The sequence below is a fragment of the Erpetoichthys calabaricus genome, chromosome 1 (assembly GCF_900747795.2).
Source record: "Erpetoichthys calabaricus chromosome 1, fErpCal1.3, whole genome shotgun sequence".
Taxonomy (NCBI): domain Eukaryota; kingdom Metazoa; phylum Chordata; class Cladistia; order Polypteriformes; family Polypteridae; genus Erpetoichthys; species Erpetoichthys calabaricus.
In genome coordinates, this window is record NC_041394.2 from 261,356,324 (window position 1) to 261,378,761 (window position 22,438).

Below are 22,438 nucleotides of genomic sequence, written 5' to 3' on the forward strand. Positions count from 1 at the left end.
CAAATTAGAGTGCTCAGTTAACCTAAAACACCATTTTTGCCGGAGTGTTTCTTCAGAGTAATGTTATAGGAGAACCATATTATGTTCCTAAAAGACCCATTCACATGAAGGTTCCAGAAAGAGCCTTCATTTATTTAGATCCCCAAGAGGCTCCATACAGTAAATAACCAGATTTGACAGATTTGTGAAATACCAAGGGGTCATGATATTAAAGAGACTCTTGCAGCATAGAATAACACAGGCCAAGTGTGGGTTTTTCTTAATCTGTTAGTGTCCTGTTGATAGCCTACACAGATTAAAGGTTTCAGCTTTTTCTCTACACATTAGGAAGTTTTTCAAAGCACAAAGAACTGACTTCAAATGCAAAGAACCCATTCCAGTTAAATTAAATTGTGCTTTGCCAAGGAATAGTTCTATGAGGAGCCATACAAACCCATTAAGAACCAAACATGCCATTAAATAACCATTGTTTTTAAGAGTGCGGAAAGAAAATGGAAATTCTTGGGGAAAAGCCCATGCAGACATAAGGAATACAAACAAACTCTACGCACACAGTGATACTTCAAACTGTTAGACTGCAGGCCCATGTTTAATTATGTAAAAAATAGTGACTTTGTTTTCAATGTTTAATTAACCTTGATAATTAACAATATGAGCGAAAACTTCATTGTGTCAGAGACCATTGCGCTTCAACTAATACTGTAAACATCTAATGCTTCTGCATGTAAATGGCACCTGTATATGTATATAGACAATCATTTGATCAGTTGTCAAGAAATAAAATAATAATTTAAGATCAATATTTTATATTAAATATCAAGATATATTTTAAGATAAATGCTAACAGATGTTTAACTACAGTAAATCGACTTCAACTTAGAATCTATTGTTAATCAGTTTTTTTTTTTTGGTAGTCTTTGCTGATAGATAAATCATGGAAGGGTTTGCCCTCATTTCTCAGTTTCCACAGAATACTTCATTTTTGCCTACTGTAGGTGCTTTTGAATGCAAATATGATTATAAAGCAGTGTGTTTAATTTTACAAATGCACTTCTCAGTTACCCCAACATAACAAGTCCACATAACAAGTGGACAGTGTTCATAAATTTACCTCTACTATATATTAAAAAATATGAAATATACAAATTAAATTAAAAGATAAAATGAAAAAATATATCCATCCATCCATTTTCCAACCCGCTGAATCCGAACACAGGGTCACGGGGGTCTGCTGGAGCCAATCCCAGCCAACATAGGGCAGAAACCAATCCCGGGCAGGGTGCCAACCCACCACAGGAAAAAATATATAGCTGGCATAAATCAGCTTTTTTACACATGACACTACCTTGTAGTTTTTCAAAACGGGGTGAAAGGAGCAAAAAAAAGAAATGATTGTCCCAGAATTTTGAAAATGAAGAACAGAAGGTAAAGCTTTCAACTAGACTTGGTGTTCTGCAATGCATTACCAGATAAGCTGTCATTTCATTAGTCAGCTCTATTGGGTTGAGTTGATGACCCCATGGTCTGTCATCTGCTAACATGTTGCTAGCTGACCTGACATGAGCTCGCTACTGCTGGGACTTTGTCCGTTGTGTGTTGTGTGTTCCTCACCATTCAGAAAGAACATTGGACTATTAGAGTCAGGTGTGTTACATTAGGCAGGTAACCTCGATTGGCAGGAGTGAATGGAACGCCATTTGTGCCAAAATGAGATAAATAAAAAGTATGTGAAAAAGAGCAATGATATATATATAAATAAGTCAATAAATTTTTAAAAACTGCAGAAATGAATATACAGTTAAAGACTGTATAAAACTATAGATTAAAAGAGACCCTTTAAAATAAAAATATATTTTGAAATGTACCGGCTGGAAAAGTTCCACTGGGAAATAGAAACAGCCTTTAAAAATAAGGTAATTTAAAAATATAACCAGCCAAAGTCAAATTAAAAACACATTATTGAAACTGAATAAAATGTTGATGTAACATTTGATGCGATAACTAGTAGTATTTAGTTTTATCAAATATTGTGCTCTATTTTACAAGATTTATTTATGCATTTCAGTTATAAACAAAATACATTAACAGCATTTTGTTTTGAAATTTGAAACTGTTTTAAGAATTACAGTGAGAGACAAAGTTATGCATTGAATATAATACAATAGGTCGATCTTGTATCTATATTTATTTTAACTTTTTCACAAGAAACGCTTAAGTTAGAGAAGTACATTACATAAACTGATATAATAAATGAACAAAATGGTAAGCTAATTAAAAAGACTCAAAATTCTTAAAAAGTGCTTCTTCAGAGTGATGATGCTATAAGACAGGGGTCGGCAATATCGCAGTGGCTGCAGGTTTTTGTTCCAACCCAGTTTCTTAATGAGAAATCAGTTATTGCTGATGAAGCTCTTTATTGCTAAAGTGACATTTTCTGCTTCATTTTAGTGGTCTTGCTTGTTAAGGTCCCGCACCCTTAATTGCTTATTTTATTCTTTAACAGCTGCACTCACTGTTTGTAATGGCTGCTTATTAGTAATAAGATGCAAATGGCGAAGGAGCCAGCAGTTGTCCATCTGATTTGTTTCCATTTACACCTGTGTGGATTCATCATGCACTGTTTGTTTTAATAAAACACTTAAGAGATGTGAAATGTGACAGACTGAAAATGATCCATTTTATACTTCAAAACATTTGGATGAAAGGAACAAAATCTACAATATAAGAACATGACATTGCAGATTAACAAACCATACACTTAAATACGGTCTGAGATTGACAAGAACTGGTTTCTAATTAAGCAATTGGGTTGAAATGAAACCCTGAAGCCGCTGCGGCCCTCCAGGACTGACGTTGCCTATTTCTCTTATGCGGGATCCATTTTTGGTTCCTAACAGACTGATCTACATGAAAGTTCCAGAAAGAACCTTTATTTCTATAAATCTGCAACAGGCTCCCTACAGTAAGTAACCATGACTTGATCGTGACAGATCTGTGAAATACAAATAAAAGGTCTCTCACTGCATACAATAACACAGGCTAAGTCCTGTTTTTTTTCAATCTGTTAGTGTCATGCTAGGTAGCTTAACATATATTAAAGATTTTTTTATTCTAAATATTAGAAAGTTTTTCAGAACACAAAGAACCCTTTCCAGAATGAAAAGGTTCTTTGTCAAGCAATAGTTCTACGAGGAACCACACAACCCAATAAAAAACCATGAATCGCCATTAAGAGCACACCCCAGCAGGGAGTTGGGCTGACTATGCTGCTGAAATGTTACACGATTATTATTATCAATAACAGTTGAGTGCATGTCTTTTTTTTTGGAGAGTGGAGTAGGACTTTTTGATTTTTTCCTGCATTTTTAATCCAATTTTAAGTCTCAGTCCTCCTTTCTAACGTGTGCGCTCTCATTACAGTAACAGAAGATGCTCTGTTTGCAGTACCTGCGGGTTGTTTCTGAAATGCTATATGCCACTCTTGTTAGTTTGATTGTTATACTGTTTTCAGTATTACAACATTTTAAGGAGAAACAACTCTCAAAATATATTTTTGCTAGGTGACAGAGTGAGCAGCTGTAAAAATGGTTCCTACCAAGCACACTATCAGTTTCTCCTAAGCCATCACCAACTCATCCTTACTACCAGGCCAAAAAGAAAGACCAAAAATAAATACAAATTGCAACGCTAAATATCTAGATATACAGTATGTTTTGATATCTTTCACTAGTATTTTGATTATTCTCAAGCACTATTTAATTGCAACTGAAATTTTATATCCATGAAAGTCATAATCTGCCTGTGGCAACTACAGTATAAAAATAATCTGAAAGTGATTCTGATATGAGGTACTGTTTGTAATTGGTATGTCTATATCTGAAGAGGTGGGACATGTAACTGGCTGCTTCTATAACAATACTAAAATGTTTTTTGTTTCTTAATACTCTATAGATGGCATAAACTCTTTCACTTACCCTGACAACATAGCTATTAAAATGATCTTAGCAAGTAAACACATCATTAGTGTTTCTGGTCTATAAATTCACTTACAATTCAGCATAATAGTGAGAGAAGTAGATTTAATTGGAGTATGACATGCATTTAATCATTTCTATTTTAGAGACAAGAGAGCCGGATATATTAACGACAGAGTTCTAATTACTTCTGAGATTATTGAAAATATCCACTCTGTGAAAGCCTATGGTTGGGAGAATGCAATGGATGGAATCATTGATAAGATCAGACAGTGAGTACTGTGTAATGACTTTCACTACTGTACTGTATCAGTACTGTGATCTGGTATGTTAGGAGTTCACATGTAATGCTTTCGTTTTAAGGTTAATTCACATTTGTTAAGATAATAAATGTTTTATAATACTAATGATGTAATGAGACATGCAGTCATTGATTTAAAATTGCTCAATGTATGTATTTTTAACCTTTCTGACACATTTGGAATGAAGAATAATGACTATTATGCTACAATATTGATTGATGATAATTATAAAAGATTAAAAATGACTGAATTCAGTAAAGCATTCCAGGTGACAAATACCATCTGCATTTAACAAGTCATTGAATTATTTCAGAACCTTTTTCTCCAACTTTATGCTTAGGTGTGTATATCTACAGACTTTAACCAGTTTTCATGCATTTCTTTACAGTTAGGGTAATTTGTGTATGAGCTTCTTCTGAACTTCAGATTATTTTTAACTTTATTTCATTCTTAGTTCTCTGTTTCCTTTCTCTTTTTTAATACTTTAAACATTATATTTAGAATTATGGAATCAGACATTACTTTTCATTTTCAGGATTGTAAGTACTATGCATTACGTTTCTAGGCCCATTTTCTAACGGTCTCATCCAACAGATGTACAGAATCACGTTCGGCATCTTGCTTCCTGCATCCTTATCAACTGCTGCATTGGCACACCCTGCCTAAAACAGTAGGCAAATGTTTAGAGTTGAGTAGGAACTACATAAGAGAATGTTTTTTTTCTTTTAACATTTTTAACATATAACATTAAATCAATTTCTTCCTGCATCTTATCATTCAACTTCTCACACCTTGCAGCATGCTGTCCTGGTTGTGAAAGTCTAGAATAAATCCTGGCTTGGATGAAACTGCAGATGCTGTGAGAGTTTTCAGAGATCCTCTACATGTGCTCTGCATATCTAGAAGAGGCGTATGATTACATAATCTACGTTGCATGCCCTTTGATGTCTGCATTTACAAACTATATGTTTGGTTTATATCAGAGGTTTTCAACCCTTTTTCTACAAGTAACACCCCCAGGAATTAAAATGTTTCATTGTTCTGACATTTTTTCTGTCATAAATTATTAATTCCTGAACTCTTATTAGGTTAAACTGAAGGTGATATTTATCCACCACCCCCAATATCATATAGGGATGGGAACTAACAAGGTATTACAGATAGTTTTTACATGTCTGTCTCTTTTCATTTTTTATATTCATCTATTTTTAATGAATGTAATTTTTTATTGTATCAACAATAATATGGCATGATAAGAATAATTTTAATTCCAAAATATTCTATTCTACTTTCACAAAATATTCTGAATAAAATGTATCATTAAGTCAGACTTGTCAGTTGAAAATGATCATTATTTTAGAATCCACATCAAACTGCCTTTGTTCTGTTATTTTCAAGCTGCCTTACATGCCTGATAAGTCTTTACTATTGCTTATGTCTGTGAAGTAACAGCGAGAATTACTTAGAACTAGATGCTGCATCTCATTTGCTCTATACCATACACAGTATGTGTCGTATATGTTTTTTTGCACGTTTAATATGTTTTAGATGATGTAGTAATGAACATTAATTTGATTCCAATTTGATTTTGATTGACATAAATGTAGTGTTTGCTTTTTCTGTGTTTTAGGAGCCCGGCTAATTGTGTGCCTCTGAGGTTAAGCCTTCCATATGCATTACACATTGTATCTTGAGACCATCACAGATTTACAAACTGAGCTGCACAAATACCTGGGCAACTACAGTAACATTGAGCAACTCATTTTCTCACAGTTGTAGACAGATACGTACACGGTAGGCGCAATGTCCAACAGTGCTTGCTTCGGGCCTATTGCAGCCAGGATAGACACCTGCCAAGGCTGGATTAAATACACCGACAGGCCCCTGATTGACTTAGCTCCATAGCAAAGAGCATGATCAAAATTTTAACAAAGCCGCATACGGACACCTGGTCATATCTAGAATGCCCTCCACTCCTGGCACCTGCCCTCAATGATCCTGCAATGGAATAAATGGTTTTAAAATGCATGGGTGGCTGGATGCACAACTGCAGCCATGTTTATTACAATCATAGGATGAATGTGAAGCTTCTGTTGACTTATTATGGTTATGTATCACACTGTAAAAAAGGCAATTCATCTGGCCATCATTACAGCTCCCATCATTCAAAAATGTGACACGACAAGTTAAATGATTGAAACTAACAGCGGATTAGTCACAAACATGAATAGGTTTTTTTTTTAACTTATTAATTCCATAAACAGATACAAGTGTTAATAATGCAATACTTTTCTGCTTTTTTTGAGGTTATCTCTTGGGTTGTAGCTGCAGCTGGTTTGCTTCTTTTCTTTTGTGCAGTGAATTCTCTTTCTCACTCTGTCTCTCCCTCTTGTTCTTTGCCTGCCTTGACAGTTCCCAGCATTGTGTGTTTGATCCTTGTGTACCACCCCATAGCTCCTTGTGTTCCACAGGTTGAGAAACACGGGTCTCTATATCAGATAATGAAGCAAATATATTTAAAGGGAGAGCCTTGGTTTCTCTTTCTTTAGAAAGTGAAAAGCCCTGTGATCTTTGTGAGCTAGACCAGGGTTTCTCAAAGTTGGTCCTGGAGGCCCAGTATGGCTTTATGTTTTTGTTCCAACCAGATTCACAATCAGTGACAACAACTGATAACATTAATCTCATTAGCTGTTTTTTTTCCTATTCTCTTATTCTACATTCAGAAAAGCACAGCAGCATGATTTTTATATTTATAAGAAACTTAGAAAAATTTCTGGTTTTGCTATGGATTTAAATGCTTAACTCTCTTTTCATTATATTTTGCCCTTTGTCTGTGCAGTTTGCTCCCTTCATTGAATCCTAATAATAATGACAATTAAAAACGAGCAGAGCAGACACGCTGGCAAATAATCAAAGGCTGCAACAACTTTAGCGTCAGACCCACTCGTAAATAATGGATTAATTAAACAATTAGAACACCTTGAAAAGTAGAATGAAAATCAAGATGAAACTATTGTTAAAAAGAAAAAAAAATACATTATTCCTATATAACTGCTTGGTACATTTTAGTATTTTTTTAGCAAGCATAGAACTTGGGAAATATCAGTTCACTTACGTAGCCCAGGAGTCCAATTAAAAACAAAAGTTAGTTGGAACAAAAACCTGCAGCCACAGGGGGTCCCCAGGACCAAGTTTGAGAACCCCCTGAGTTAGACTACAAGTCATTGTGTCTGTTCTCATCTATGCTCACAAGCTTTGGGTACTCCTAAAAGAATAAACTTGTATGCACAACTGATTGAAATGAGCTTCTTATGAAGAATTGTAGGATTTGTCCTCTGTTATGTCCAGTCTGAGGATCCCAACAGTTCTTGGGGAGTAGAGCTGAGGCAGATTGGAACCAATTGGAACTGTTGAGGAGTTTATGAGGATGGCAATTAATAGTCACCTGTTAGAGATATAATAGACATATGGCCAGATCCTGGAACCTAATCTAAGCATTATCTTTTCTGATTTTTAAGATTTTAATAAAAGTCAATTTTTTTTAATAAGAATTTTTCCTCTTACTCATGAAGCTTTATTTTTTTCTCAAAGTATTTCAACTGTTTTCAGTTATTTACATCAGAATATTTGTAGTTAGCTACTGTATCAGAATATTTGGGGTTAGTTTAATTGAATTTTTTGAAGTTGAGCAATAATTACGCAATAAATTATTGTGGTCCATTTATGCTCCAATAATTTTTAAACTTTCCACTATTACCTGCATCCATTTATATTTATTTCCTAATTAACCAGCTATTTTTCTTTCTTTTATCTGTAGTACTTTCCAGTCACAAAGATTTTGATGTACAAATGTTAGATCACTAAATGTCATGAACATAGAACACCTATACAGTAGTTGGAATAATGGGCAGACATTTTATTTTTCTTTGAAAATGCAAAGAAGAAAAAAACACAAAACGGAACACAAGACAAAATAAGACAACCGGTCAACAGGGGTGTCCACCTTTGTATGTCTAACTCCTTGGTACTATAACAGTACCACAACTTCCACCTTCTTCAGTTTCTATGTTACGTCCATGGCTTCTACTTTCTTCCAATGACTCTTGACTTCAGCTCTCTTCCTAATCCTACACTCAATTATATCTCTGACTTGAAGAAATTTAAATCATGATTCCTGCTTATTATCCATACCTAGGCAGCATAACCTTCAGGAACTCCAGACTAGAGCTCAATTCAGGTCAAGTCAAGTTTATGGTCTTGTGTACTCAGTACAATTTAAATTCAAACTGCACGTCTCCTCAGAACAGTTGATAGTAAAACACTACTAACAAAAGACACATAAATGCAACTGATTGAAAAAAATCAACATACACTGCATCTATACAGTATATATGTATTATATGATATATTCAGTATGTACACACAATGTGTATTGATATAATATTTGTTCTTATGATTGTCTGTTCAGGAACTAGTGGTTATGCACTGGCCCTGAATCTACTGGTGAATCCAATGGCCTGGTACCATTAGTCTGAAGGTAGACGTTCAGGATGGCTGAGGTCTTTATTGATCCTCTTTGCCTTTCCAAGATAGTGTTGTATAGGTCCTGAATAGTAGACAGCATTGTGCCAGTAATATTCTGTGCCACCTTCACCAGAGATCACTACAATGCTTTACGATCTTAAGTTGAGCAGGAGCCACGCCACGATGTGATTCAGCCAGTGAGGATGGACTCTACTATGCACTCTAGAATTTTACAAGAACAGTTGGAATAATCTGAACTGCCTCAGATGTCTGAGGAAGTAAAGGTGCTGGTAAGCCTTTCTGACAAGAGCTGCAATGTGTCGTGCCCACTTTAGTTCATTGAGGGTTGTCACTTTAAGAAATTTAAAGCTGCTCACCCTCCATAAGTTCTGGTGTTTCAACCACAGCTCTCAATTCGTCTATTTTCTTAAAGGACTAAATGTTTCTACTTCTCCTAATCGGGAACTGTATGCTCCTCCTTTTCCAGGACTCAACCTTTATTGGGAAACTGGTTCCATTTTGTTGTGTTACTTATCCTAAAGTTAGTTAGGACACCTTCGCATAATGTGTAAATTATTTCTTCACTGATAACATTACGCAATACTTGGTATGAATCTCATTTTCCTTTTAATAAATTTGTCATAATTTTAGTATTCTGCTGTCTGCCGTTTGGCATGTGCTCTTTTATACTATAATTAGTCATTAGTAAATGCAGTAATAAATAGAATAATTAATCATTACAATTTTTCCATTTGGTGGTGCGGTGGTAGTACTGCTGGCTCACAGTAAGGAGACCAGGGTCCGTGTTTCAAGTTTGCATATTCTTCCCATTGCTGTGTGGGTTTCCTCTGGGTGGCTTCAGTTTCCTCACACAGTCCAAAGACTTGCAGGTTAAGTTTGTTGGTGAATTGACTCCTAATAGTTGTGTACGTGTGTGTGAGTGTGTTTACCCTGCGATTGGATGGCTTCCTGTCCAGGGCACTGTTTCTGCCCTGTGCCCTATGCTTGCTGGGACAGGCTCCAGACCCTCCGCAGCTTTATTTAGGATTAAATGGGCATAGACAATGGTATGGCATATTTCCATTAATCTAATAAACATTTATTGTTGCTGAATCTAAAAGAGCTGCAAAACTTTTTAATGTGATATTTTTTCTCTCACAAATGACAGACACTGTCCATTTATTCTAGTTCAGTTAGATAATAAATTTAGTGTTATGATATGCAACACTCTGCCATCTCAGTTGCTAAAACCATTATATACTTCAGAGTTCCTGAGTCAATGCTGGAGTTTTACCAATGTGGATTTCATTGCTTGTGTGTTTGCTGTTCTCTGAGAGTTTAAGATTACTTGCTCTGAAGACGTAAATCAGTACCCTGGCAATTTGACGGTAGTGTAAATGTTCTGTATGTTAAATTGCTACAGAGAAATATAGTTTCACTTTTTTCCCCTAAAAAAGAACAAACAAGTGAGGAAAAATGTAATGGATTCCAAGGAATCATTTGTATTGTATTATCTTTACTGAGCTTTTTATCATTGCTACCAGTTTTCAGTTTCCATGATTCATTCAAGTTGAAATTCAGTGGAACTGAATCCATCTGAGATCTGAGAGATTTTGCATGTTTATAATTAACAAAAGGCTTGAGAACGGAGAATAGCTTGTATGGGATATAAAACTTCCTTGAGAGAAATACAAATGGATGGTGACATCCATCCATTTTTTTAATCTGCTTATTCTTTTCAGGGTGACAACATACCTACAATTTTAAACCACTGGTTAGTTAAACCGATTAATAAATGAGTTGTTGAATTGTGGGAACAAGGAGCACATCCTGAAAGAAGCAAAACACAATAAACAGATGAGGTAACTATAAGAAAGAGAGTTCTCTGAATGTTACTTGAACTTCAAGCCCTCTTTCAGAGTAAGGCTACACTGTTAATTATCATGTCGCCGTGCAACTAATTCTGTTGCTTCATTTATCCAAACTAAAAAAAAAAAATACTGAATTTTGCGCCTTGACAAAAATCTTTCCCTCTAAAAATGTATAATTCAGTATTTTTAATCCTGGAATAGATCTTGGATTTTCTTTGAAGTTTCTTTAATATTTATTACATTTAAGGGTTTACGTATTAAAATCAATTTAGTAAAAATGCAATAGAAAAGTCATTTTATTTCCAAGTGATTACATTCACGAGTAATTCACTTATAAATTTTAATGACAGAGTTTTATTACTCTTTTTACCTTTTACTTCAGCTTGTTGTAAAATGGCTTTGAAGCTCCTTGGCGTTCACATGGTAAGAGATTCCAGTATGCTTCAGTTATTTATTATTAGCTTATGTAATTCTTTTGCTCTTTTCTGAAGTGAGGGTGTGTTTTGCTCTGTTGTTACATTTAGAAGCAGCGTTTGTGCTATAGTAGCGTTCAATACAGTATTTTAGTGGTATGGTAACACTATCAACACACAGTATGACAGAGTGCTCTTTCGTGTTTTTGTTTGAGCTTGGAGAGATTGCTCTTCTGCACTTATTTTTCTCCCTTTTTTGCTTGTGCAATTGTTTATATTCCTTATATATTCTTTTCTTAATTTGCTTCTCCTGTTCCAGGTTGTGGGGAACTTGAGGCAGTTTTGATAGCAACACTTGTAGACCAGCATATAACAAGACAAAAAATCTGTACTTACAAAGTGGCAATTCATAGGGGATAAAATACAAGAAAATAAAAAACAAAAATGTTTATCAAAGATAGAAATGAATTACACCACACAACCACAAATCTAATTTTAAAGCATGGGTAACCTTTCTCTGAAATTGTTCAGGGTCCTTCTCCTTCCTGTTTTTAACTTGGAATCCCCAAAACAATTCAAAAATGTGCACTGGAAGGGGACCGTCACAGTCGTACCTCGGCAAACACAGAGTCTTTAAAAATAAAAGCTTTATCCTTCACAAAAACTGTTCTTCCACAAGAGTGAAGCTCTGTAGGGTAATACAAAGGCAAAAGGAGTTGTCTGTAACACAAAAAACAATTCAAAGCTAAACAAGTTCCAATACGGTTATTCAAAAAATGGTCAAAAATGGAGCAATACAGTCAAAAATCCAAAGAACCCAAGAACTATGCAAAGAAACACTCACCAAACTCCTAAGCATATTTGAATTGAACTGCCAGGAACTGTGGGAGACCCTCCAGACTTATAGTGTGGAGAGCAGATCCTGGCCACCTCTTGGGGGACCACCCAGTAAACACAAGGCAAATAACAAAGTCAGTTTATAAACAAAACAAATAAAAAAAAAGAATGCTCCAAACTAATAAAGTACATGAGAAATATCAAATCTCAAACATAATTCTAAGTATTAACATAAAAAGAAACAAACATAAACAAAGAAGACATAAAACAAAGATGTGAGGCCCAGCCAGGTCAATCTTGAACTAAAGTTAGAGTTTCACTCATTTTCTCATGACAATGTATATGGCAATAACCCAATATACTGTTTCTTTGAGTCTCCTGGACCATCACCTAACCTAACCCATACCAGAACTGAAGATCAACATAGCCCTGGTGCAATTGAATCTTCTGGAAGAAATTAATGTTTGTTATAATACTCTTTGTTCATTCACTAAATTGGAAAATTATTTGTAAAAACAATTAACAACTGTAGGCAGTTCTGCAGTAGAGTTTGTTTGAATTATAAAGTTTCAAGAATAGCCTACAAAAATGAATATCACTGCAATCTAGATACTTGTAACTGAGCTGAAAAATGGTACAGTAGGGAAAATACCAGATCTAAAAGCAGTCATCACAGCACCTAAATTAATTTTGAAGTCATGTGATTAGTTTTTTCTTTTAAATTATAATCTTTTTTTAATGTTTTTAGCTATACTCCTACTGCTCGGTTCATTATCCACTAAATTACACATTACCAGCTTTTGATTTATACTTTCTGTAATCATTCTGATCATAATATTTATAAACACAGTTGTTAGTATGACTGCGCCACAATCTCTAGGAGACTGGTTTGGAGCCCCCTGCCAGGTCACCGTTTTTGTGGAATTCACTATTCCTCACACATCATACAGATGTGAGTGCTAAGTATAATGAGTTGGTTTGAATGTAGAACCGAGCAGGTCTTGCCATGGACTGTGTAACATTTTCATATCCTATTTCACCTGTGCTGGTGAAGTAACCATTCCTAAACTGAGATGTATAAAGGAAAACATTTTATATTAATCAAGGCAATGTAATGTACATAGACGTGAGATGCCATGAAATATACAGTAAGCATTAGTTTTAAAACAGCAGAGTAATTTCACTATTTGACAGTTTCCTTTGTGTCTGGTCTTGGATACACCAGATTAGCAAGTGTTGTATTATGCACTGTCGTTATAACAAGACAAACAATAAAAGAAGCAGCATGACAACATGAGTCTGTGTGCAAGTGAGGGGAAAAACAGCAGAAGAGGTAACGGCACACATTGTTCCATCTGGTATCTGCGACCACATCATCCCGATTTACATGTTAGTGAGGCTTCGACAAGTGTAATTAGTAAATGGCTGGGAAACGCCTTGAGTGAAGATGCCACTTAGTCACAAATACTTTGGCATTGTTGAAATTTTGAGACAGGAATGCAGAGGTAATTAATCAGTGACTGAACAAATGCATTGCTGTCTTCAGCCAGGGCCGCATGTATCTTAGGATAAGAAAATTGGAAAGTCCCATATTCCACAACCAGATCGAGCAGGGCTTTCTGCCAGTCCTGGAGGAATTCTGGAAAATGTGAAAAAGAGGACAGGAGTGGCTGTGGTCAGTGATTATGAATGCCTTTGAGCTGCTGTGCCATCCTGTGCAATTTTGGGCCTTAGGAAATACTCAGTACCCCATCTTCATATAAAATTATCTGGGGGATCACAAACCGCAGTAAAGAATTCAGGACAATAAGTATAAGTGTCCAGTCTTGTTATTCAAGTATTTTCATCTCTTGTTTTGTTTTATCGATTAGGCCAATATTCTGAGGAACTCAATGTATGTTTTACAGGGTAAAAATCTAAAACTTATACGTTAAGTAACTATGCAGATCTGTGCTTTCTTTTTATTATGCAATAATTGTGATACATTTTTTTTGTATCTTTACAACAGGGCTGAGTTGAAGCTCACAAGGAAATCAGCTTATTGCAGATATTTCAACAGCTCTGCATTCTTCTTCTCCGCATTCGTTGTGGTCTTTGTGTCTGTATTACCCTATGCCCTGAGTAATGGAATAGCACTACGTCAGATATTTACAACAATCTCATACTGTATAGTCCTCCGAATGACTGTCACAAGACAGTTCCCAGGGTCTGTGCAAATATGGTTTGATTCTCTGGGAGTTATCAAGAAGATAGAGGTATTATTCTGAATGCCTTCCTATGATATTAGAAACATAGTATCCCATGACAGAAGGTTTTCTTTATTGCTGGCTGCAAATTGTAAAATGTGTCCAGGTATTAACTCTGCTGTACTTTCTTCAGTTTTAATGTCAGAATGCCCTGAATTTAGATTATAGGTTACAGCTAATTTAATAATCTTTGTGCTGTGCTTCAATAATGAGATTGTCTTTCAACGGTGACATAGTACCTTGAAATATTGAGTGTACTGCATTGTACCTTGAGTCAGCGGGAGATTTATGGTTTTACTAGAAAACATTAGCACTAGTATATTTATTAGCATTTGTAGCATCTGGTTTGCGTTGCCTCTACTTAGCCTGATGCTGTCAAAGTATCCTGGATAGAACAAATAGCATACTGTGCCTGTTTTAATTAAAATGAAAAAAATGAAGATATACATGTATTTTCACCTGCTTGTAAAAACTATGCACTAAAACACATGCATGCACATATATCCACAAACATAAGTACATTATAATTATAATTGTTTACCATAAACAATGGAGACACAATTGTCTTCCTGCAACCAAAAGAACAGATGCAAAAAATAAATTACTAATGTTTGCCACAGGAAGGTGAATCCATTTGCAAGGACACACCGAGAATGAAAGATTTGAAGAAAATGGCAAAAAAGTAACCAGTAAATCACATGGTGTTAAGTGATTCTAATGACACTGAAATTAACATCTCATTAAAACTCCTTTTATTCTTTAGTGTATTGCAAAATTTGACACCATTGTAGTTGCGTTAATCCAAACACTGTTAAGCATTTTAATTTGCTGCTTCCCCACCATGGAAGTCTCTGCAAACTTTACTTAACATTCATTATTAATTATTTTTGTTTTTTATTGCACAAGTTCAAAATGATAAGCACATTCACAATGTGATATACTGTGCTTAGAATAAAGTAAAAAGCAATGTCCAATATAACTGAAGTCATCATTTAGTATAAGCATTGAAATTTACATCAGTAGAAAAAAAAATATTTAATTAAGTTCTTTTAATACTCAATAGAGCGATAATGCACAGTATGCAAATAAAAATGAAAACTGCACTGCAAATTAAAATAGTAATATAGGCACCTAAAACTACTTTCTATGGAATATTGTACTCTTGAATACAACCAAAGGAGTTTGCAGTAGTGAGGCATGTCGTTGATATCTACTCTTAAATCCTCCTTTGGAAGAGGGAAATTATTTTCAGACAATTACTTAACTTTCCATATTAGTAAAGAAAGAAGTGATAAGTGGCAGTAAATCTGTCAACCAAAAGATGAGCAGTCGTGTTTAGGGCAAGCAGGCTCATGGAGTCAAAATCAGAAAAAACGCCCAAAAAAGAAGCCAAATTGTTCAGCAGAACTGTGATCAGTATAGTCAAAATTTCAAAAAGGCACAAAAAATAAATAAATACATCAAATCAAATCAAATGTGGATGCACATGTGGAAAACTGCTGCATATCACAGTGTCATGGAACAGTTTTAGTAGTGTTGTGACTGTGTAAATAGCACATTGCATTTTGATTACTTTTTTGAAGTAACATAACCTATAAAACCATGTAATGCACTCTATAAACTGCAAAAAGTGTATATTCTAATAATGTTATTATGGAAATACTGGGTTTTATAGTAATTTAAAATACAGTACAGCATTTTTATAGTGGTTTTAAAAGCTTACTTAAGAATCTGGATATTAGCGCTGCTCCATATAGTATATAACATTGAGCTAGCAGCTGAAGAAGTGTGTATGTGTTCTGATGTACTGAATGGTAACACAAGTACACATTTCTTGCAGGACTTCCTGAAAAAAGATGAGTATAATGTATTAGAGTACAACCTTACCACAACAGAAATTGAGATGAAAAATGTAACAGCGTCATGGGATGAGGTTTGTATACAAACATTGATATCTCTATTTTTAAAGTTAAATTGAATCTATTTCCCTTAATTGCATTATGTTAAAAGCAAAGACTACACAGTATACAAGTAGGGAAATGTCAATGTGTAATATTTTACCTTAAAGTTGTTTTATGATTTTTTTTTCTTGTATCATGATTTCTTTCAGGACAGTGAATAGATAACATAATCAACATGAAACTAATCTGTATTTGTAACAGTTTCGTACAGAGACTTGTTTATAAGCAAGAGCAACAGAAATGTAATGAGATGGTTAACTTTGGCATTCTGTATATTGGAACTAAGTGATGACTGTTGTTCTCTAGATGAATGGGGCTCATTTTTACAAGAAGCAGGAACAAAGGACTAAGTCTGTCTTTTTTAATGTTGTGGGCAGTAGGGGGCGCTCCAGCTCCCCAAGCTACCAACCCAAATAGGCTCAAGACGCAATTTAAAATCCAAAGACTCCTTATTGTGGGAAACTTTTACCCAAGTGTTTCCCATCTCAAGCCACAAGTAATTACAAGTACAATAAATAGCACAAAACAGCAATACTTTGTCTCTTCTCTGCCTTCTCTTGGTCGCTGCCTCCTCCACGTCTCCCCACAAGCTTTGTCCACCTCCTCGTGATTCTGGCTCGTCCATCTGAAGCAGGCAGCTCCTTATTTTTTTAGACCACATGTTTTCTGTAAGCACTTCCAGGTGAATCAGAAATCCCATAATGTTGGGCTCCTCAGTCCTTGCAGCACCACCTGGCAGTCCCTACCGAAGTCAGCCGGGCCGGGTTAAAGAACTCCTTGTCCCTTGCTGTCCTGTGGGAATCCGAGGTGCCACTGCACTGCAGTGGGGTCTGCCATCTAGAGCTCCAGGGGAGGTAATGCCATGTGCATGCTCTCTCTCCTGGTCCTTCTATCTTCTGGGTATCCTGGCCTGGTAACAGCCCTGGCCTTCCGCTACAGTGTATTGACTAATACAGTAATAGTAACTACATGTAATTCCTGCATGAAGTTTTTAATAGTAACAGTCTATAAAAATGATTTTCTAACAACTAGCAGCCAAGAGTGTTTCTCCTTGTGTAACATAAGCCTCCCTTTTTCCCCTGATGTGATTACTAAAGTAACGGCTGGACCGTCCAAATAGGCTTAGGAGTTTGTACCTGATGCTGTTGGCTCCATGTGACCCTTTACTGGATTACGTGGACAAAGAATGAAACTCAATTATTTATTTGGTAAATAAGAAATACTGCTTTTGGAAGTACTTTCTAATGAAATGTGGGGAAACTTGAAATATGTTCTGATATATTTCCCATTTTAAAAAGTATGATGTAAATATAAATTTCATCATTCTTTTAGGCAATTGGAGAGTTGTTTGAAAAGGCGAAGAAAGAAAACACAAAAAATGACCTTCTGAATGGAGATTCAAACCTTTCATTCATCAATTACTCCCTCTATGTAACACCAGTTTTAAAAAATATTAACTTGGTTTTAGAAAAGGGAAAAATGCTGGCTGTGGCAGGATCTACTGGTTCAGGCAAGGTAAGCATGCATCTCCTCTTTCATGGCCTTTTAATAGCAAATTTGGTTTTACGGTTTCCCTATGGACTGTTTATACTTGCATTAAAGTCAGTTACCTTTTAGCTTGTCTGCACTTGTAGTCAGACACTTAATTTACCTTTGGCACAAATTTCAATAGATGCAGTGGACAATGCAATGTTCCCTAATTTGACGCTTTTGTGTGATGTGATTTGTGTGAAATGTACCTTATCAAGTTTCCAACTATGTCCCCATTGTGGAATTTCTTTTAAATTAATCACTGGAATTGACCACACTAGTCCCCTTCGTAATTTTAAATACTTCAATCACTTCTTAATCTCACCAAGGCTCATACCTCTTAGACCTAGAATCAGCCTAGTAGCTCTTCTGTGGATGTCTGTCTTTTTTGTAATATGGAGACCTAAACTGAACACAGTACTCCAGGTGATGCTTTAGTAGTCAGTAACTTACACATAATCTCCCTTGACTTGTACTCCACACAAGGTGATATACAACATAACAGCCTTCTTGATCTCTTCTGTGCACCGTCTTGATGTAGATACTGATGAGTCCATTATGACTCCTAAATTTCTTTCATAAGATCTTCTTATTTCGGCTACAACAATTTAGGGGTCGCCACAGTGGATCATCCTTCTCAGTCTATCACTGACTTTTACTCCATTTTCTGCCACTCGACTGCCTTCATGTCCTCCCTCTCCACATCCACAAACCTCCTCTTTCACTTTCCTCTTTTCCTCATGAACATTATTTTCCCAATGTACCCCTCATCTCTCCCCTGCACATGCCCAAACCATCTCAACCTAGCAGCTTTCACTTGGTCACCAAACCGTCGTACAAGAGTTGTCCCTCTAAATATATTCATTTCTAATACTGTCTACCCTCATTACTCTAAGCAAAAATCGTAGCATCTTCAACTCTGCCACTTCCAGCTTTGACTCCTGTCTTTTCGTCAGTGCCATCATCTCTAAACTGTACAACCTAGCTGGTCTCTTGAAGATAGTGTTCTATCACAAATCATACCTGTTACTCTTCTCCACCCAGTCCACCCTGCCTTCACTCTCTTTCTGCCACACCTCTCCATTGCTTTGGACTATTAAGTGTTTAAATTTGTCTACCTTCACCACCTCTGCCCCTTGCAGTCATACCCTTCCACCACCTTCTTTCTCATTTATGCATATGTACTCTGTCTTACTCCTACTAGCTCTCATTCCCCATCTCTCCAGTGCGTACCTCCACCTCTCCAGGTTTGCCTCAACCTGATGTCTACTCTCACTACAGATCACAATGTCATCTGCAAACTTCATGGTCCACGAAGACTCCTGTCTGACCTCATCTATCAACCTGTCATTAACGATTGCAAACAGGAAAGGGGTCAGAGCCCTTGAACCAAGCTGTCTTTCCAACTGCACACCTCACCACAGTCACACTGTCCTCAAACATATCCTGCACCACCCTCACATACTTTTCTACTATTCTTGAATTCCTCATACAGTGCCATAACTCCACTCTTGGCACCCTGCCATATGCTTTCTCTGAGTCCACAAATAAACATTGCAATTCCTTCTGACCTTCTCTATACTTCTCCATCAACACTCTTAAGGCAAACATCGCATCTGTAGTACTCTTTCCTGGAATGAAACTCTATGGCTGCTCACAAATCCCTGCCTCTTCTCTCAGCTCTTTTGTAAAGTGTACTTTCAAATTTCACACCTCCTACTGTGTTTTCAAATTTAACATTTATACTTCCTACTTGTAATGCCTTATATTTATGTAAAATAATTTTCATCTGTCACAAATCTGCCCAAGCCTGTATGCTGTCTCAGTCCCTCAGTAAAAGTTTGCTGTTTCTGCAATATCTGCTCATTAGTATCATCTGCAGAATTAACCAGTAAAGCAGTTTGTAGTTTATATTTTTATCTAGCTCAGGAATGTCAAATTCAATTTTAATGAGGGCTAAAAATAACACTTTATATACCCAATGTGGGCCACACTATACCAACAAACAGATCTTTACAAACAAGTCACATAGGTACCTCTCTCCTTATCCCAACTGTATATCCTGCCTTATGGGTTAGGAAAGCTACCAGCAGCCATGTGAGCAAATCAGCAATGAGTGAAAAAAGGAAATCACTGCATAAAGTCAAGAGAGAGCAGCAATCTGGACAAAGGCACAACTTGAATCTAAAGCCTGCTTTTACCCCGCCATTAACATGTGTCACAATCAGAAGACACTTGAACACATTTAAAACCTGTACATAAGCAAGCTAGTGACGGACTGCACATGTGATATTCAGGGTTTTCTAGAAATAGATAGTGATAGGATTTAACAGGAGGAGAACTACAAGTCTCTTTTCTATCCTTGTATAATAACCAAGTCAGCAGAATGTACAAAAAAAATCATGTAATACACAGGCTTTGGAAGGGTGTCCAGTCCTGACACCTGTGCAGTTTTAAAAAGTCAGCAGAGTGACAGCAGAGGCGTGTGTGAAGTCGAGCTATCATCTTCTTCATGAGACCATCAGATCTTTGGAATCATGCTAAAACACTTTCATTTATTATAGCAGTGCAGCATTTCACTTTTTTCAGTATTTTTTGTTGGGTCAATATGAACAGTATCAGCAAGTTTTTTCCATTCTAACTACAGATTAGTAAATATATTTGTGAATACTCTTCAGTTAATCTGCCTTTGCTCCAAATGTAAAAAAGTATATGTAAGCATTTATACTATGCGTCAGTCATTATAAATTGGCTTAGGGTAGTGTTCATTATATTTAATTAAGATTATTTACTTTGAAGAACCTGTGAATTAATCCATTGCTTTCCTCTCTATTGTGATAAAGCAGAGGGCCTTCTTCCACAAATTCATATTATACATTGTTAAATTCACTTTTTTCAATAAGTCACTATAATCTAGTATGGTTCATCCACATGTGAGATACTGTAGTTCCTGAGAACAGAGACTTCCATTGTCTGTATTTTGGAACCTGTTGATATTTAACAGGAGCTATTATTTTTTTTTTATTTGTAGTTTAGAGTTAATTAGATTATTGTGCTGTTCTCACAGTCCTTGATAAGCATATTACTAATGTTTGCTTGTAAATGCTCAGTTGTTGTTACTTATTAACCAAACAGTAGAACATGTCCTGTTATGGAAAGTGACTGATTATACTGTAAAGAAAAACACAATTTCCTTAATTTGGAACACAATGAACTCCTTTATTAATTTTTTAAGTTTATCCAGATTTAAAAAATGGATTTTTTTTTTTACAAAATACATATTTCTGACTTAAAGATTTAAAGACAAGATTGATGAATATTTAAATCTGTGTTTTGGAATCAATCACTGGTGAGAATTATTTAAAAGAAAATTGCTGGTCTCGAGATAACTTTAGAGTTTTCAGATCCCATAAATTGACGTAGATGGTCATTCTGCAGTCCATGAACATATTTATTTGTGGAAAATTCAATTGATATCTATCTATCTATCTATCTATCTATCTATCTATCTATCTATCTATCTATCTATCTATCTATCTATCTATCTATCTATCTATCTATCTATCTATCTATCTATCTATCTATCTATCTATCTATCTATCTATCTACCACAATGTGATTCAGCCAGTGAGGATGGACTCTACTATGCACTTTACAAGTTTACAAGAACAGTTGGAATAATCTGAACTATACTCAGACGTCTGAGGAAGTAAAGGTGCTGGTAAGCCTTTCTGACAAGAGCTGCAATATGTCGTGCCCACTTTAGTTCATTGAGGGTTGTCACTTTAAGAAATTTAAAGCTGCTCACCCTCCATAAGTTCTGGTGTCTCAACCACAGCTCTCAATTTGTCTATTTTCTTAAAGGACTAAATGTTTCTACTTCTCCTAATCAGGAACTGTATGCTCCTCCCTTTCCAGGACTCAACCTTTATTGGGAAACTGGTTCCATTTTGTTGTGTTACTTATCCTAAAGTTAGTTAGGACACCTTCACATAATGTGTAAATTATTTCTTCACTGATAACATTACGCAATACTTGGTATGAATCTCATTTTCTTTTTAATAAATTTGTCATAATATTAGTATTCTACTGTCTGGCGTTTGGCATGTGCTCTTATATACTATAATTAGTCATTAGTAAATGCAGTAATAAATAGAATAATTAATCATTACAATTTTTCCATTTGGTGGTGCGGTGGTAGTACTGCTGGCTCACAGTAAGGAGACCAGGGTCCGTGTTTCAAGTTTGCATATTCTTCCCATTGCTGTGTGGGTTTCCTCTGGGTGGCTTCAGTTTCCTCACACAGTCCAAAGACTTGCAGGTTAAGTTTGTTGGTGAATTGACTCCTAGTAGTTGTGCACGTGTGTGTGAGTGTGTTTACCCTGCGATTGGATGGCTTCCTGTCCAGGGCACTGTTTCTGCCCTGTGCCCTATGCTTGCTGGGACAGGCTCCAGACCCTCCGCAGCTTTATTTAGGATTAAATGGGCATAGACAATGGTATGGCATATTTCCATTAATCTAATAAACATTTATTGTTGCTGAATCTAAAAGAGCTGCAAAACTTTTTAATGTGATATTTTTTCTCTCACAAATGACAGACACTGTCCATTTATTCTAGTTCAGTTAGATAATAAATTTAGTGTTATGATATGCAACACTCTGCCATCTCAGTTGCTAAAACCATTATATACTTCAGAGTTCCTGAGTCAATGCTGGAGTTTTACCAATGTGGATTTCATTGCTTGTGTGTTTGCTGTTCTCTGAGAGTTTAAGATTACT

At 35.8% G+C, this 22,438-nt stretch overlaps 1 protein-coding gene across 1 annotated transcript in view; it reads left to right on the forward strand.

Moving 5' to 3' along the window:
- The window catches only part of cftr (CF transmembrane conductance regulator), a 136,565-nt gene that overhangs the window by 46,015 nt on the left and 68,112 nt on the right, over positions 1-22,438 (forward strand). Inside the window, exons 7-10 of the mRNA XM_051935924.1 lie at positions 4,121-4,246; positions 13,930-14,176; positions 16,008-16,100; positions 17,461-17,643. Of these exons, the coding sequence (XP_051791884.1) occupies positions 4,121-4,246; positions 13,930-14,176; positions 16,008-16,100; positions 17,461-17,643 (649 nt within the window). The remainder of the gene's footprint in view (positions 1-4,120; positions 4,247-13,929; positions 14,177-16,007; positions 16,101-17,460; positions 17,644-22,438) is intronic.